Source organism: Cygnus olor, chromosome 12, assembly GCF_009769625.2.
Source record: "Cygnus olor isolate bCygOlo1 chromosome 12, bCygOlo1.pri.v2, whole genome shotgun sequence".
In the NCBI taxonomy this organism is placed as follows: domain Eukaryota; kingdom Metazoa; phylum Chordata; class Aves; order Anseriformes; family Anatidae; genus Cygnus; species Cygnus olor.
In genome coordinates, this window is record NC_049180.1 from 16,284,016 (window position 1) to 16,304,071 (window position 20,056).

Here is a 20,056-nt window from a genome sequence, read left to right on the forward strand (position 1 = left end):
CCTTTTATTTTCCTTAACAAAAATAAACATTAGTAAAAAAAAAGGGTGGGGAGGGATATGTTTAAATTAGATATGAACCATGTTAGTAAAAATTAGTTATGTCATATCAGATTATCTGAGAAACCTACAAAACTCCTTGAAAGACAGTAATCCAGTCCCTTCTAAATCATGTATTTCTGAACGTTCTCAGTGTTATATTGGGTATATTGAATCAAAATAGAAAATACAAATTTTTGAATACAAAACACAGTATTTTGACAGTATTTCAATAATGAAATGGCTTCTAAAATTAAGACCATTAAGCTATTTTATTCTTGAATCACATTCAGCGTTGCATTGCATTTTATTGTATATATATAGAATAAGATAATAGATGGGATTTGCCTTTTGCTTTCAGGTATTTTTGAACTAACAGATTCTGAAAGACAGGTTACTGGTGCTATCAGAGTTGAGCTAAAATGGAAGTTTGCCTACCTACCACCAAGTGCCTCTGTGATGGCTGCAGACTTAAGGAATTACATTCAAAATGAGAAATCAATGGCAAGTAAATTACTAGCAGAGGAAGAAATGCAGAATCCATTCCTGTCTCCTCTTACTTCATCAGTGACAGTAAGTAATCTAACCAATTTACAGAAGCTAAAAGATACAAAAGACGTATTACAGCCGGTCATTTAGTTCTTCCCTGATGACCAGGATTTGTTCTTACTGTAAAACAATGCATACTACAAATGATTCATATAACCACCATCTTGGACTTCCTTTGGGAAGTGAAATCTTTCTTGTGTCAAAAATTTTTTAAAGTCATAATGTAATGGTAGACAACTGGGTAGTAAAAGAGAGAGCAGGGAGAAGAAATAACAAACATTGAGTATCGTCCTTATCAATTGTCTTTTCAATGCCGCTGTCCTATGTAAAATGTAGCCACGTTAGTTTTAACTCCAGGAGTAAGGTTGAAATTAGTGACAGTTATGAAGTTAGCTTTCTGCTATTTCTGTGATCTCTAAGAAACTCAGCCAGAATTCAGTCAGCTGGAATAGCTTTGGGCCTAAAGAATTACCAAGCAGCCAGATCCAAGCCATATGTACAGACACTTAGGTGTATCTGCAATGCTCTCATTATTCTGGCGTCTACAGCATGGTGCTAAGATATCCAATAGCTTCTTAAAAGTTCCATCATAAATAAAAAGTGGCACAAGGATTTTTTTTTTTTTATATAAAAATCAGTAAAGTGGATCATCAGGAGAGTAAAGATTGAAGAGTATGAGCCCCTTTTTATTTGTTATTTTTTGTCTTTTATATTATAACATCACAACTGAATACTTGTGGATCACTTTGTTAGTTTGCAACTATTATCAATCTCTTTTCTGTTTGTGTGTTTAAAATTTTGGGGGGGGAGTGGAGGGTTAGAGGAAGGTGTCAAAGATATGGCAAGCCTATAGAAAAAGAAATCAAGCACGCAATAAACAGTACAATTTATTCTGCCAGATGCATGATGCTCCTGAGTTTAGTCCTACAATGATTTCTCACCTGGAACTCTGCATTCCATGGATGCTCTGTAGAGTGTTACACCCATTCGTGGCTTAATTCTGAAAGGCATCCTCCATTTTGTGTATGTGTGCGTGTGTGTGGGGGGGATATTCAAACAAGAACTAGATCATCTGCCCACTTTAGAATTGAAGTTAGTACAATTACATTTGTCTAACAAGTCAAAAAAAAAAAAAAAAAAAGGGATTTCTCAGAATTTACTGTAAATAAGATAGTTAACATATGCCAATAAATGGACTTCAACCATATTTTTGTATTATAGGTACCAATACCCAAACCAAGGCACCGTGCAGCTCAAACAGAGAAGAAAGTATCTTTTCTGGATGCTAGTTCAATACAGATGGCAGTAAGTTTTAATGTTTAATTAGTTTTCTTGCATGCTGAAGCAAGAAAGACTACTTATGTCACAGTATGGACAAATTGTAGAACTGATAATGTGAACACTCAGTTATTTAGCAACAGAAGACTGGCATGTCTAAGGCAGTGAATGATAGCATAGCAGTGCATATAGGTGTTGGAAACAATGCAGGGGTATCTATGATTCCCTCAGAATTGCTTGCTATCCTCCACAGCTTATGAGCTTCCCCTTTCATGGACTTAGGGCAGATTCAAACAGAACCAATTAACTGTCTCTGCACTGTTTCTTAGCTCTCTAGGTTATCAAAATGTCTTTAATTAACCAGTCACACTGAAGCACAATTGGTTGACTGAAACCAATCTGAAGTGTGCCAATGGTGTATGCAAGTTGACACCATTTATAGCCACCCCTTTTCAACAAAGTTTGTCAGCTGTGATCACAAACACTGTGAGGCCAAGTACACTTCTAAACTTGGGATAAACTATCGTTTATTTTCTAGACTCTAGGAGGCTTTTCATGGAATTAACTCAAACACATTTGCTAGGTGGTATACATTTTCTTTTTGGTCTTAAATAAACTGTCTTCTGAGGATAGATTGTATTAAATCCAGTAAGCTCAGGTGAGTTCTCTAATAGCTAATTATAAAGTTTATTATTAATATTATGTTGCAATTAACTAATGCAGTCTTAAAAATACAAGCTGTTTTCTCTATTTATAAATACCTTGATTGAATTTATTATTTGAAATGTAATACCAATTTCAATTTACAGCTCCTTCTGCTATTGCTGTGACTACAACTTTGTTTTGAGCTGTACTATACAGATGAGAAATAGGAAAAAGGCAAATATCAGAGAAATCAAATCTTTTTAAAGCTAACTGACCCATTAGCCATATGGTTAAACGCACATAACTTCAGCTGTCCAGATAGCAACCTCTCAAAATCGGCCAGTTTTTCACAAAGTATGATTTTCCAAGAGAGAGATTTAGCTATTTGATCTTTATCAGGAGTCACTCGCTACCAGCTTTAAAAATCCAAATCTCACTGTCTGGTTATAGACAAGTAATGATAGTACTAACTAATGAAATATTTGGGGTTTCTCTGAAGTCTAAATCTTGCAGTGACATTGCAAGAGTATACCCATGTAAGAGAATTAGAAGCTTAACAGATTAAAAATGAACAAGAATGGTCTGCTTCATTTTCTAAATAGCAGAGAATCTATTTCTCAGATTTTCATGTGACACGTGCCAAAGCAAATAGTTTTGGGAAAAGGAAGCTCACTAAAAAATTGGATGAATGGTTTGACTCTCATTAGGACCCAAACTGTTTGTATGAATTGTCCAGTGTCATGGGTGGAACCTATAGCAGTAGGTAGATGCAGTAATGCTAATCCAGAAAAGCAAAGGAGGGTGTAATTTCCTGTCCAAATGCTTCTCCACCAGTAAATTCATACCTATGTTTGTGTTTTAATTATGTAGTATGTAATAAAGTCTTCCCCTTATTTTACCCATAACTTAGGGCTCTGTTGTTGAAAATGATGTGGAACATGCACGGAAGATAAAGGCTTCAACAGGTCCAAGCGCTTTAGAGGTATGAGATTATTCAGTTTTTGCAGTTTATATAATGTATTGCATTTGAATTCCAGGTGTATGTTATCTCTTCAGAGCCATACATTAAAAACCAAACTATCGTTAAGTAACATCTCCTAAACTTCATTGAAATATGAGGGGGAAAAGTGATTCTTTGTGATGACATTCTTTTTTTTTTTTTTGGTTGTTTGAAAAGAAGGAATATCTCTACTTATTTGTCTCTATGTTTGGATGAAGTGTTTGTCTTCACTCTAAAAATTATCATTATAAAGTGGGGTGGGAAAGAAGAAGAAATGCAGTATCTTTGGAATCTTGCTAAATACGTAGCATTTGTAGGAGAAGAGAAGTATTAAATACTTTAGTACCCCGGTTGGCTTTGAAAGTAAGTTCCTGTGGCAGATTGGCAAGCTCTTGGTTCTGGTGGTGTAAGTGTTTATTCACTGGCTGTTAACTTCCTTTCACTTTTCTATTTAAAAGCTCATTCAGGGCGTTAAATGAAAAGCAAAAATCTTCCTCTACCACATCAGGTAGTATTGGTCAAGTAGAATAATCAAAAAGTAATCAAATATTTTATCCACCAAAATGCAACTTTCTCACTGAAGGAATTCTTTATAAGGAATTCCCAAACATTGTCTAAAATAGTGTTTTAGTTACAACATACCATGCGTGCCAAGGAGACACAAGAGACACAAAGTCGGTTTCACTTATAGAAGGTTTTGGTGTTTTGTGAATATTGCTTTGCTTTGTGTAGCTCCAAATGTCCTGAAGTAGTTAAGTTAAAATGGTTAAACTATTTTGTGTCCAAATATAAAACAAGTTTGGAAAATCTGGGTGTTCTGTGGACAGCTGAAAGTTACCTCACGTATTCTGAGGTTTGGTAGATGAGACATGACTCTAGCTGTGAAAACCGCAGTCCTGGAAGACAATTATTAAATAATAAATGGAATCTTCCACTGAAATTTGCTATATCTCTAATGTTATGTCACTGATAAGGTATTATTATTTCTAATTGTGCTTAAAGTGAAAGAAGGGAATAAGATTACTTCAGAGACAGTTTGGTACTAAAGTTATTTTACCTTAGATAACATAACATAGTTGTCATATTTTATAGTAAAATGTTTCTGTCTTTTTTTTTATCTTTTACTTTTTTTTCTTGAAAAAGAAAATATTGTATGAAATAAGTTATAAAATTGCCAAGTAAGGAAGTTTTTTTCCTATTTTTTTTTTCAAACCAAGTATGTTAGTACTGAAACAGCTGGAATATAAATGAATCTCCGGAAATGTAATGGTATAAGTTGACAGTCACCAAATTATTATAACAGCTATGTTTTCACGACTGTACGTTTGTTAGAGAATTGTCTGTCTTCCATATCAATTATCTGGTTACTGCAGTTGAAAACTTTTAATTGCTTCTTATATTGCATAAACAATATAGTTGTTTAAAAGGCATATATATAATGAATGTGAACCATAACTCCAAGTTTTGAACCTTCGTAACTTTCAAGGAATGTTTTAAAAAGTGAGTTTATCTGTTTTTATATTGCATGTGGTATATAAGGTTAAACAAGAAAGGCTAGCAGATGGTAAGGTGAAGGAGGTTGCTGAAGAAATTCAACTAGAAAAAGAAGACCTCTCACATCTGTCAGAAGGGCAGTTGACTGACCAAAGCCCAGTTACCTCTGGAGATGAGACAGAAGTTACTGAAGAATTGGAATCAGAAGGTAGAATTCATTTCTTATGAATAAGTAGCTTTATTTCCTTAATAAATCTATCTTTCCATTTTTAAAGCATTTCTTACTAGCAGTGGGAGCTGCCTCATTATGAGGAGCTGCATGACAGAAATGATATTCTGGTGTACTCCATAGCTGAAGCTGGCTGGTGGGTATGGTGGTGTTATTTTCATCCCAAATGGAAACTATATAGTAATTGAATGCAAAAATCTGGTATCTGACCTACATTCATAAAAAATTAAAGGAAATCTGGCTTCTATTTTAAATGTGTTTATATTCTCCCGTGGAACTATACTGTTCTAAAGACTATTTTAATGGATATGCTCCTTTGTCTGCAGATAACAGCCAGTGCTGATACTGGAAATCCTTTCAGACAGCGAAAGGGTAGTATGTCTTACCATATTTGTGACATAAAGTTGTTAAGAGAGAGATGAGTATTTCAAGATTGTAAAAGCTGGCTCACCCCATTCCAACTCTAAGCTTAAACTGTTTATTAGCAAAATAAACCAAGTCTTTGGTACTGTGTTTAAAATAGAAACATAAACAGGATGTTAAAATTTCACATTCTTCTTCACAGCTTCTGTGTAAAAATTCATTAGTAAAATTAGAAAAACATGAAGTTGAATCCCTGTTGTGTTTTTAAGTAATTTGCTCCAGAAAAGAGAGACCTGAATGCTCTTCAAAATAATCCATCTGCGTTATAGAATTACATTATTTAAGAAAAAAAGAGTACCTCTTTAGATGTGCATGGTGTTAAACCTAATAATAGGAAATGCAAAAGTTCAGGCCATATCCTACCTATGAACTGCTGTTCATACTTCAGTTCATGACAAGACTTGTATCATTGCACTTACCAACTTTCGTCTTGGAAATATTAGTATTTGTTAGCAAATCAGAAAAAAAAATGTATTTAGACCACATTAAAGATCATTGATTTGCCAGTCTTATCTTCTGCAAGGAAGAGATTTACTTGATGCTGTTCTACTATATTTATTAGAAATAGCTAATATATCGCTATCAGGTTTCTCAGCAAATCTCAGATGGACCACAAATACAGGGTTGTTTTTTAACTACATTGATTCTTATTTTTATTTTTTTTTAGCAGATCAAGATGATAAACACACAAATGACGCCATTGAATCAATAATAACTGACAGCGATGACTGTATTGTTGCAAGTCCGGTATCCAAGAATATTAAACAGGTCAGCTGGAGTATTTTATGGCAATTATTTGTTAAGTCTAAAAAACAAACAAACAAAACTTTTAAAGCCTAATTCCTCTAAGAGTAGCTTTCCTATTTCTAAGGTCAGATTCTAAGGCATTTCCAATGAATTTGCGTTTTCCTGTTTCTGGTTGAAATAGACACTTTTTCACAGGAAAAGGAAAAGTTTACCTTAGCCATATTGTTCATGTGGTTTATTGTTTTGTTTTTAACTGGGAAATTGACTACCTGACGATGATTTTCCTAATTTTGTGCAAAAATATAATTTGTATCTAATATTATAGTTTAGGAAATTTTTAGAATGTACCAAGGACTTTAAGGTAGCTATTGTTTATCTTTGGGTTAGCCCTGAAGTGTTCAGGCAGTTGGACTTGGTCTTCGAAGGTTCCTTCCAACTAAACTGCTCTATTCTATGACATGACATGATTTAGTCTGTATGCTTCAGCAGATTTTGGACCTTTAACTGTGACTATTTGTTGTCATCTTTTCCACTGTTGTCACCTGATATTTTGTTACCAGCAAACCCTTCTTTTGCATGGCTGGGATTCCCATGGGCTGTACTTGCCTGTGTTGAACCAACCAAAAACCAACTGTAGAAAATCAGGAGATAGTAATGATGACCATTATCTTGTTATGTTGCGTTTGTTATGACTGCATAAAAGACTTGGAACTAGAGATTTCTAATGATTTTAAATCTGAAAGCAAATTTTAGTTCTGGACAATAGGCAAAGATAACTGTTATAATGTGAATGTCTAAAGATCTTTGTCTTAGTGTTCAGTGCTGCCTGTTGTCTTCATTGCCACATTTAGGAAAATGTGCTTTTCTACTTCCTTTGGTGCTTCCTGAGGAAGGAGAGAATAATTTAATTTGTCAAGGCCTGCAGTAAATCTATTGTTTTATCCCAGTATGTTGACTTGATGGAATGTTGTTAAAATTGCATAAGCTTGGCTTGAATATATTTCAGTGCAACCAAATGGATTTCTTTGACTTCACAATAATTTTAGAGCTAAAGATCTGTTTTCAGAAAAATTTGTACATACAGTATCCAGTCACTTCAGTGTACATTCTTTTTAATGGACGTGGACATTCTTTTGTTTGGCATGGACAATAATAGTATTCTTTTGACTTGTCCTTAGAACCTGCAATTAATGAGCATAAAGTCATATATACAAAATATCCCAACATAATACAAATGTGGAAAATTTACTTGAAGATGTATTTCAAAAGTATAGTTCTCTACAAACACAAGAATATTGTATACTTTCATAATGTTCACTGAACAGTCTTGAAAAATAGAAATCTATTGTTTAATTGTAGTACTTCTAATAGTTAATACTTCTCTACTACTGGTCTGTCTTAGCCTTCTTTTAAAGGAGTAAGGGTATGCCGTTATATCAGACTTAAGTTTTTTTAATGTTCTGAAATATGACAACCTAGAGGTAGTTTGATTTTTGTATTCTGTATTCAGGTGAAGGCTGTGTGAAATCTTACAAACTATCAATGTCAAGTAATGCTTCCTATGAGAAATATTGCTCCTTTTTTGTAAGTTGTAGAAGAGATTTAGAAATGCCACCACTTTTATAAGCTGAAGAGATATGCAAAAGGTGTTTTTTGAAAATGAAATTGCCTGGTATATATGTAAAATAGTTATTTTTTAATTTTTTCCTCTCTACCTGTGAGAACTAAAATGACTACTACTCATCACTGTTAAGTCAAACTATAATAGGGTTGATCTATACATCCCTAGTACTCTTGTATTTTATGAAAATTACTTTAAAATATTTTGGAGAGGATTTTGAGTGTAGATTCATTTCAGATTCATTGATTTCTGTCTTCTCAGATTTGTTCTTCAAGTAACAGTGCATGTTCAAGAAGGGTAGATAAGACAACAAAAACCTATAAGCTATTAAAGCAACACAATTGATACAAATTTCAGGTTAAAGTTATGCATTGGTATATTTGAAATCTTTGCAGAATACAGCATGTGAAAATTGAGATCGAATTCATACTTTTTAAAAGACTAAAAATCAGTGCCTTTTATCTTATGAGATAAATATCCTGCTGGTAATCAAACACTGTAAATAAGACTTGTGATTTTTAGTGATTGTTACGCTAATTATCCTATGAATCTGAGTTGTATGCCAAACTGTTTAAGCCATTTAAGATCATACTGTTTCTTTTTTGCATGTTGCAAATTAGACAGACCATGGTTATTTCTTAGATATGTTGATCATAAAGGGAATCTAACAGATTTTCCAGTACTTAGCTATACCACTTGCTTCTTTCTCTTTTCTTCTTGTCTATGATGTATAATTAATCATAGATTACTTCATTTTGTTTTATTTCATTTACAACATTTATGAGCTTCACTTTGTCGGTATGAAATGCTTGTCCCCTTCTTTCCTTTCCAAAGTGGCGTAATTAGTGTTAGCATCTTTTTTAACAGGCTACATAAAGTTTAGTGGCTGGATTAAATCAAGTCATTAACATAATGTTCTATACAATTTGCCCCTATCTCTTTCCTTTTCCAGTACATCAAAGTGCCACCAAGTGCCAGTGTAATTGGGCCTTGCTAGCTTGTCAGGTTCAGTCAGGCTGATGGCTGCTGCTTTTACTAAAAAGCTTCCAGGCATGATAATTAATAGAGAAAAGAAGTCTGAGAAATGTAAAAGTTTGGACAGTTCTCTATGAATATTTCATACATTTGAATAATCAGAAGTTAACATTATCAATTTGATGTATAATACATTGATTAAAAGCCTTGTTTCAGATCCTCAAAATAGACATCAAAACTCGGAATTTGCATTTTCTGTGGCATGGTCTTTATATTTAAAAAAAAAAAAAAAAAGCTTTTCTCTCTCATCCCTCCTCCCCTTCACCCCCATGTCTACGCTTTATCTGTATAGGAGATGATAAAGCATTCGGTTATCACAATAAAATTTACTGCTGTCAGCTTCCAAGTTTTCTTAAAACGTTCCCATAAAGCAATTACTGGCAAAAACAATGTATTCTGTGGTAGTCCCATTCCTTGCTTTAGGAGTGTTTACATCTCTCTTTTTCATTGCTGATGCTGTGAGTGCATTATCTTGCACTAATAGCAGTTTATTGAAAACTGTCATTATTGGTTCCTGCAAGGTTACATCTCTGGGTCTAATTAATGTTGACATTAAAGTCTCTCTTAAACACTAGTAAAAAGCTCCACCAGTTCCTTGTGGCTCAGCTGGACAAAGAAATGTTTGTGAAAATTTGGGTAGATTTAAATATAAAGTTTATGTATAGGGAAAAAATAATTACTTTTCCTTTTAAAATGTCATTTTTGTACAGTTAGGTAAATAGTACACATCTTCCTATGAAATACCTGCATTCATAAAAAAAAAAAAGTGATTTGGACATTGTGCTACAGTTTTAAACTTTGGTTTCTTCAATTCCTCTTTTAAATTTATTTTCTGCATGACTTTAATACCTTTGGTGGACTTTTAGGAAAATTCCTGAGTACTCAGTGCTTGTCTTAAACTGGCCTTTTTTGTGAATACCCAATCTGAATTCATGGATCTAAAAATTTAGGTTTTTAATATTACTCTGTGTTGTTGAGTTGGTATGATTCTACTTTGTCATAAATACTAATTCTTTAGTATTCTCTTGGTCTTGTCTAGATCTAACCTTAGCTGCTTTGTGCTTTCTTTTTTAAGAAATTAGGGAAGTAAGAATATTGCACCAGCATATTTAATGAAAAAAGAAATACAATTCATGAAATAGAGCTGTTAGTCAGTAAATGGTACTTTACTCTGATAAAAGCTTTATAGTCACTATTTTCAAAGAGTACCGATAGGTCTAAAATTAAAAATCAGCTTATGCTGTTCTCCACCTTTACAATGATTGTTGGCTACAGCATGGTCACTATTAGACAGGAACTTAGGTTAAAAAAAGAAAGCTTGAAGGATCTGGGCAAAGCCTAAGTTGTTTTTTTTTCCTACTGATAAAGCTTGATGTGGACCCTGTTTGATTGGGTATTACACTGAAATAATGAGTTTACAAATCCTAGTGCTTGACAAATAAACTTTGAAGTAATAATTAGAAGCATGTTTACAAGCCATTGGTCTTGATGGGAGAACTGAGAGAAGAGGGAGAAATAATACCAAAAAAACCCCCACAAACAACAACAACAAAAAACCACAGCTTTTAAAATGATTCAAAACCACAGAGTCTTAAGTCTCTTAAGACTCTACCTTTACCTTAAGTAAAGGTAACACATTACTTTTTCCGTAACAATTAAAGCTAATCAGTCAGAATGCTAAATTAAGTAGAAGGACTTAAGGCTGAGTATATAAGCTCATAGGAAAATCATCAACAGGAGCCATTTTTAACCTAGCTGGTAATGTTTACTGTGGTTATGAATATGAATGCTCCTCAGTTCTCACTTGGGAGACTGTATTTATCAGAGCTCATTGACATGGAAGTAAGTTACGGCCATTTCACAAGTAGAAATAAGTTGTTGTTTTTTCTAATTGGAGGTCTAAAAAGCGTAGCATGGGATTTGAAACTAGACTTGAGTTTTGATTAGCTGCAACATATCACCAAGCAGAAGTTGTTGCATGCTATGGGTAATATGAAAGATAATCGAATTCCATTCATTTATACACATCTATATGGTCCCCATACAATACTCTAATAGGAGGTTGGAGAACAGTATCAAATGTTATGTATTAAGCCTCTAAATAAAAAGAACAACTGTATTAAAAATGTGCACTTTGATATATTCTGTCACTATAGTTACCCTCTTAGCAAATGAAAATGCTATACTGATACCTTCTTCCCATACTAAGGCATTTTTTTCCTAAATGGATTAACTTTCAAATAGAGATTTTTTTTTAATTTATTTTATTTTTGAAATCAAGTTTATGATCTGCATATAGAAAAATACACGCATATAAAAGCAGGAATCCTGTCATGTTTGGTTTTGTGTATTTTTACATAATACTGCCTTTTTTTTTTTTATTTCATCCTATTTCTGTAGCTTAAATGTTGATGAGTATTAATGTAGCTGAAATGTACAAAGTAACAGCTCTTTAAATTGAGAATTCTTCTGTCTTTTATGCTTATTTACCTAAGGATCATGCTTGCTTGCGAAATTAAAGGTATTTTTAAGTTTACAAAGCATTTGAATTAAGTAATTGTGTGACAAATTAGTATTGATATGAAGCTAACTGGCTTTGAGATTTGATCCAGTTGATATTTGTTGTTCATTTTATCAGTTAAGGAAGTTTATATCTTAGCGGTCAAACAGGTCCAGATATATTTTCTTTTTTTTTTTGCATTTATTATTTCCCAGAAACAGTTTGTCTTTACAAACTCTTAGTTGAGGCAGTGCTGCAGGCAAATTGCAATAAGAAATGTTAAGAAAATAAATTGTCTTCGGGAGTAACATTGAACAGTTTTATGTTTATTCTTCAGAAAGGATTGGGGTAGCAAGCCCTGTGAAGGCAAGAAAGTCAATTAATATATTGTTCAATTGATCAAAAGTTAGTATTATGAGCAATGTGCAAAAAGTTCAGGTGTATGGTTGTGGTTGGAGAGCTTCAGATCCCTCAGTACCATAGTATTTTCTAAAATATTTAGTGTTTTGTACTGAATTAGAAATGGTCTTTTCTGGAAAAAAAAATACAGTGAATTGGTGGGCATGTGACAGATTTGCGTAGAAGAGGCAATATTCAATCTTAGAATTGTCTCAAGCTGTAGCAAGTAATTCATGCCTTTGAAGATACTAAAGACAAATTCATGCTCTGAAAATGATCACTTTGGACTCTATGCCCTAGAAAAAAAAGGCAGCAGAGACATGCTAATGCAAAAATTATCACAAATAGTTTTCTTCTTTAGTGTATTCCTAGCTCAAGAAAGAGCTGATGGAATTGCACTGAACCTTGTTACTATGCTAACCTTGTAGTGTTGCATTCTCCTCCTAGCACATGGCAAAGGCCAGTGATCCTGTGGGAAAGCTGCGTGCCTTTCCCTTCCTCCCAGTAAGTCTGACTCTAAAAGAGCTATTGAACAAGGAGAGACCTCTTTGCCCCAGTTTTTTTGGGAGAGTCTAAAGTGCATGCACTTAGGTTAAGTTCCGTCTGTTCGAAGAATGGACATAGTTACATCCCTCTTTCTTTCCTCACATTTACACACTTACAGGGAAACACATAAGTAGAGGATGTTGATCCTGATATGAAAAGTTACTACATTCTGAAGACTAGCGCAAACCTTTGTTTAAATATCGTGACAAAAAAGAAAACTGAAATATGGAATATACATCTTCTTGAATACGGTAGTCGACTTTCTATGGAAATAGACTAAGCTTTATTAATCTCAGACATCAGAAAAATGAGAAGAGTTATGTTGGGACTTTAAATTCTGGTGTAATGTCCAGTGCATTAGTACTTGACTTAATCCCAGAGTTTGTTGAATGAGTTCAGTGATTCTTGCAAATCTTTAGTTAATGTTAGTTACACATAGTCGATATTGAATTGCACAGGAAGAGAGAATATTTCCACAGACTAAGAATATTTCCCATGTTTTGTTTTTTGTTTTCCTGACCTGAAATAAAAGCCCTGAACCAGTTTCTCAGAGCCACTCTTTGAAAGCATTTGGTATTCTCTATTTTTATATATACCTCCAGCCTCTCTGTTAGAGGAAAAATCATATTAAATTGTTGTTTTAAATATTAAGTTTAAAGAATAATTGTATTCACCTCAAAATAGAATTATTTGCACAAAGTAATTGATCTATACAAACTATCCATTTTCACTTGCATAGTACCTAATAAATAAGAACAAGTTGGAGGAGGAAAGGGGGGAAGGGAAGACCTTAGGAAAAGAAAAGAAAATAATTCACTATGCATCACAGAAGTGTAATTGGTTGTTGTTAAATATTAATTCTTATCATATATTGGATGCTACATATTTTCACCGTGGCTACATAATATGACCATTTTTATATTAGTAGTGAAATACAGCTTCGCTGCTCTTAAGCAGTTCTGTATTTTTATTTGGAAATATTTTTAATGAGCTTGTATTCTCTTTTATTTATGCTGTATTTTTGTTTAAGATTAGTAAAACCAGACCTTAAAATATTTTTGACTGTTTAGCTCTAAAGTATTTTTTTTTTGCAATTTTTTAATAGCATGACTCAGTTATTTGTTTTCTTCTAAGTTAACAAAGTGCCATCAATACTTGATTTATTCTGCTCTCCTAGAAAAACTGTAATATTCTTTGCCTACAGTGTGCAATTACGAGGGTTAAATATGTCAAACAAGTTTTAAGTTATGTAAAAGAAATACTTTATAATACAGGATATTGTATTTGGACTTGATTCATAAACTACTTGTCTGTGTACAAACTAGTTTGACATAACTACTAAATACTTTGGGGCGAACAAAACCATTCAGCATATCACTTTAAATACAGATGCTCATACATCTGTTCAGTGCAAGAAAAAAGGAGTTGTTTCTGAAGTAAAATTAGACAATGGAGCCAATTTTATTTGTTATGCATGTGAATGTAGAGTGCTTGAGGTTATTAGTTGAAACTGAGTAACCTTTCTAGGCTTTCATCTCTTTCTTTTCAAATTTGAATATGAAAAGCATATTCAAGTCAAAGACCATCACTTTAATGACATTTGGCAGTCATTTGATTTATTAGTTTTTTTTTTTTTAAAAAAATCCTTTAAATATTTCATCATTCTATGCTAATCCTAGTAATATTGCCAGCTGAAGCCGTGTACCTGTATTAGTGGAGACAGAATGGTGTGGAATTTTCTCTGTCATCCTAGTAAAATTTCCATGAATCTACTGAATAATAAAACAACCTTATTGAAATATTCAGATTTGGGTTTTTAGTTAAAGTGTCTTAGGATACATAATAAAAGGAAATGTCTTTTGAAAGGAGGGGGTAAAATTACTTCATCAAATATTGAAAGGGCTTGACAGCAATGGAAATTGTTCTATATGATGGATATTTTTACAGTAGGATACACCTGCTTTTCAGTTTGATTAATTATATAATTTGCTTGGAAAAGCATAAGCTATCTCCATAATAAATTAGAATATTGATTTGCAGTTCTAACTGAATCTAGAAAGCTGATCTTTTGAATATAATTTTACTTAAAATGCTTTATATTTACCATAAAAATTTGTCAGAATATTTCCAAGTAGGGGAAATATTTTTAATAAAGTTATGAACTTGAAAAGAACTCAATTTTTTTGACATTTGTGAACTGCAGGGAGCTCTTTATTATTTGAAGAGTCTCATCTTTGAATGCTCACCTATGTACTCCAATTTTGAAACCATAGTGGCTTTTCTTTCTTTTACAGATTTATTTAGGGAAATATTTGTGACTCCTTCTGTCGAGTGTGACATTTCCATTTAAATACAATAAAATTTATTAAAATTTCTATGTATGCAAATAATACAGGTGTTGCTGGGTGGTATGAAACAACTTCGTATGAGCAATAGAAAAATGTTAGTATAGTTAAAAAATATAATAAAAGGTTCTGATGAAGACCAATTGGGATATTACTTTTATTATCATGTTGTTAATTTTACCTTTTCAATGTGCATTTGATATTACTAGAAAAGTTGAGTATATGAAACTGAGTTCCATGTATGTACAGTGTTACTTTACATGCTTAAGTACTTCGTAACTTGATGGATTTTTATCGAAATAATTGTAGAATAGTCTGCAGTAGGCACCACATCTAATAATTTTCTTTCATTGGGAAAACAGTGATACCTGGTATTGCTGAGACTGTTTCAAGCAACTACAGGATCAAGATACAAAAGACTTCGTTGTGTAGCTAAAAATAACAGCAACTGAAGTCTGTGGTTCAGATATCATTTATACGTGCAGATATCCTTAACTTAATCTTCTCCAGTAGAGTATGACTATTGTAAAAGTATTTCAACACCGAAAATAAATCAGTATCTGTTGCAATGATGCTCTTGACTACAGACCCTGCGGCTTTAGAATCTCATTGTGTCTGTCAAAATCAATCAAGCAATGTTAACCATACAAATACCCAGTGATTTACATACATGTATATTTGTTTTAGTTAACACTTCAAGAAATGAAAAATATTTTATTGTGTTTGTGGTTTGTTTTTAAATAGGCAACTGAAAAAATTCGGATCGAAATTATATCGCTTGGTCTTACTGAGTCACGAATTGCAGCAGATGAAACAATACAACAGCTGTTTGTAGAGTGCAGATTATACAATTTAGTTGTAGAGGAGACCCCGGTGTCACTTCCAAAGCCAACAATTGGTCAGAGGGTTCACTATAACTATAGCAATGGTAAGTATAATGTCTTTCTTGTTTTCTCTCTTAAATTTTGTCTTTGGAAAAGCCCGTCAATATCTCCTCGATATTATAGTTGGATTTGTCTGTGTACTAATTGTATTTGTTTTGTTCCTGGATATTTTAGGAAACATTACAAGTGTTTTTAGAAATGCCAGGGATGCAATTAGCAAGTATAAAATCAATTGTTGAAGTAGGCTGCTCTATGAAGTGATAACATTACAATATGTGTAAACATCCTGTTAGCCTATAGTTTTTTAGGTTAGATGTATATAAAGTTAAAATCATGTATTCTTTCTAAAAGAACATGAGGAAGTGATGTTTCTGTTGGTACGTGATGATACAGCAGAAGAAAAGCATTCCACATAACCATGTACAATGAAAACGGTTCAAAAGAGAAAATATGTAATTGGACTAGAACATCACTAAGGAATATTCAGTGTTCCTTTAATAAGAACTTTCTGGAATAAGAATTATTTAGCAGTGTTTAATACTAATACATTGGTTTTTCATAGAATCGTAGAATGGCTTGGGTTGGAAGAGACCTAGAAGATCATCTAGTTCTGACTCCCCTTCCATGGGCAGGGATGCCACCCACTAGATCAGGTTGCCCAGTGTCCCATCCAACCTGGCCATGAACACCTCCAGGGATGGGTCACCCACAGCTTCTCTGGGCAGCCTGGGCCAGTGCCTCACCACCCTCTGAGTGAAGAATTTCCTCCTAATATCTAATCTAAATCTCCCCTCTTTCATTTTAAAACTGTTTCCCCTTGTCTATCATTGTCTTGCTTGAGTAAAAAGTTGTTCTCCATCTTCTTTATAAGGCTGCAGTGAGGTTTTCCTGGAGGCTTCTCTTCTTCAGGCTCAACATCCCCAGCTCTCTTGGCCTTTCTTCACAGAAGAGGTGTTCCAGCCGTCTGATGATCTTCGTGGCCCTCCTCTGGACCTGCTCTAACAGGTCCATGTCTTTCTTGTACTGAAGGCCACAGAAAGTGGGGCCTCACAAGGGCAGAGCAGAGGAGGACAGTCACCTCCCTCAACCTGCTAGCCTTGCCTCTGTTGATGCAGCCCAGGATGCAGCTGGTCTCCTGGGCTGCAAGCACACTCTGATGATTCGCATCAAGCCATATCAAGCATTTTCTTGACCATAGGGTGACTGCAAATTTGAGAGAGAATATAAAGGCTGGGGCACAATATTTTGTTAATTTTGGTAACTTTGAGGACAGTCATATGGCTTTATTTAGAAAACACTGCAGACTGAATTTCCTTCACTGAGGCCTGCTTGCATTTAAAAATATGAGATTTCTGACATCATATAAGAGACATTAGATAAGACATCAGGTAAATAACTTCTTATTTTAACAATGTTCATCTTGCTAGTTGCTGTAAACACTTTTCCAAATGTGCTAGATAGGAAGACATTATTGAAATCAAATTTGTAAAAGCTCATTGAAATAACACCATAAGCCAATAAAAGAAAGCTGTCTAACAATTTCAATTTCTCATCATTCTTGAGTTCTCATTGCTTTGGATATAAGAAGCATTCAGGAGGTATAAAAATAAATTCTTGCACAATCTTTTGATTCCTGTGTATTTTGGGCATGATATAAGCATAATACTAGATTTTTTAAGTACTAACTCCACAAAGTAGAACTAGCAAAACATAGCCAATTTAGGGCAGATACATTGAAAGTGGGAAAGTAGAGACAGAGATGAGTACAAGATGAAATTTCAGTCTCTTAAGACAATGATGATACTTAAATGTATTTCAGGCTGGGATATTGGAAGACACTATTATGCTTTGTAGAGTCTGATTCATAAGGCTAATTCATGAGCCTAATTCATAAGGCTTTCTGAACTGGTAATGCTGCATCATACTATTTCTGCTAGTTAAAACTTGGCTTGATAATTGGTTTTTCTGTTTGCTGCTCAAGTGTTGTAGAAATGTTTAAACTTCAAAATTGCCTAACAAACAAATATCAGAATGTGGTTATATGGCTTGTATTCTGCAGCATTATACTAACATGATTATTATTTGCAGAGTTTTGCTTAGATAATTGGTTATATAATTTTTACTTAAGATTAGTTTTGCATATAGGGGAAGAAAAAAACATCTGCTGTTTGATAATGTCAGTTGGAAAGCTAGTAAGGTAGTAGTAATGAAATCTGCATGTGTATTTACTATGGCTTTACTGCATCTCTTATTTATCTAATATTGTGTTAATATGTCTAGCTAGATTTGAGTATGTTGAATATTTGAGGTTAATTGAATATTTTCTTTAATAAAAATGAGATTTGCATGAGGAAAAAGAAATTTACTTTGAGATTTGAAGGAAACTGATAGTCTTCTAGATTTTGTATAGAAAAAAAACATGGTAAATCCGTAAGTAACCTAAGAAATCATTAATTATATATAAAATATTTTTATTATTTATTACTTGAGCAGCTTGAGTGTTTTAAACATGTCTTAGCTGATACAGAAGGCTCCATTAGATTCTTTGTTTAAAAACCAGATGTATTGTTTCTATACCTTTTACATATCCTTCACTTTCATTGCTTCGTATGTAATGTACCAGAAGATTAATGGAATCTTGCTGAAAAAACAATAGAGTAGATCTACATTTATCTGGACAGAGAAGACCCTATGAATTTCCCTTTTCACAAGTGGTTAGAGCATGTAATTTGACATTAATTACTTATTTTGACTATGACTTTTTGACTTGGAGTGATTAGAAGATCATTTTTCTTTCTTCCAAGGTCTAGAAACAGAAACTTGAATGGGAGAGATAGATATATGTTCTAGGATTATACTGCATAAGTCTTGATTTCCCTTAATGTGAGGTTTTGTAACTACTGGTGGCCATACTGTCTGAGGAGAGGAGCTGTTAAGAGTTATCAGAATACCCAAGAATGCTCCCAAACACCCTAATCCCATGAACTCAGAGAAAAAAGGGAACTTCCCAAATTGTGCTTACACCATGATTCTGTCCTGTAATTTATTTTAAAATAAATAAATAAATAAAAGATTCACATCTTTGATAGGATTTAATTTGTGTATGATTTTAGGAAGTGTTAGAGATCATTATAAGCAATGCATTCATATTTTAATTTTTTCATGTACTTTAAAATTGTGTGCTGGAAAATACTTACAGTCATGTCACAATAGATAACTTTAAATTGAATGTAATAGCAGTTTCACCATCTGAAAAACATTGGGAAACATAAGTTGCTTCAGGAAAACAAAGCTCAGTTACACTCATATAAAAATGCATCTGTTGATATTGGACTCAATTTCAGTAAAAGGAATACTTTTCTTGTAAAAGCCACGATTACTGTAATTAACAGGGTAAGGAGCGTTCATACATGTTAAGAAAAAGCATTCATGTTGTATTAAATATGAAGATTTAACTACAAAAATGCTGAGATGGCAGGAAAGCTACTAGAAGGTAACAGAAAATCTGAGATGTGTCATTTTTACCGTATGCAATGATTCTAGAGAACAGACAGCAGCAGAAGAAAAATTTACAAAATCTTCCAAAGATTTTATATGAGTTACTTAATCAGACAGCTTTCTCAGTGAACAGGTGGTTATTTGGACAGCCCAAAGTACAAGTGTAAGTTCACCAAAGGGAGTGGGGAACGTGGGGAGGAAGATGATGGGTTTTATTTTCATTTAAAATAAACTTCTGAAGTTCCATACTCTAAAAAATGGATGGTTTCTTCAGAATAATTCAAATGAAAGGCCTGGTATCAGAAACGTAGTTGTACTTCTTGGTGTTTATTCTTGTACTCCATTAAGGCTCAACACAGTATAAGACATCGTTTTTCCATCATTGCGATGAACCTCTGCTTCAAAACAGTCTCATTTAGTTCTGTTAGAAAGTGAATTATGAAAAAAGTATGTTGTAACACAGCCAGCTACATTAATGTTTAGAATTGCAGTGTTTTTTAACGAGATTCAGGGGCATTTTAATCTTTCAGGTTTTAATGCTTCTTTAGGACAAATTTAAAAATTATAATTTTAGATGCAAACTGTCACAAGTTAATTTTGGGTGATTTTTGCAATTAATTGGACAGAAATATGAGATGTTCCACGCCTTGGAGCAATGTTATAATTCAGTGTTATAAGCAGTAGTAAGGGGTGATATGAAAGTATGTTATTCATCATTATCTAAAAATGTAAGTTTCTTTTCACTGTGGTTAATCATTTTTCCTGATTTGAATGGAGTTCTTGTGCTGAATGTTTTACTTGCTAGTCTGATTTTTTCCACTGACTGA

General features: G+C 33.4%; 1 protein-coding gene across 1 annotated transcript in view; it reads left to right on the forward strand.

Moving 5' to 3' along the window:
* The window catches only part of RPGRIP1L (RPGRIP1 like), a 73,063-nt gene that overhangs the window by 40,932 nt on the left and 12,075 nt on the right, over positions 1–20,056 (forward strand). Inside the window, 6 exon segments of the mRNA XM_040571557.1 lie at positions 398–609; positions 1,807–1,890; positions 3,419–3,490; positions 5,048–5,210; positions 6,322–6,422; positions 15,592–15,775. Coding sequence (XP_040427491.1) covers positions 398–609; positions 1,807–1,890; positions 3,419–3,490; positions 5,048–5,210; positions 6,322–6,422; positions 15,592–15,775 — 816 coding nt within the window.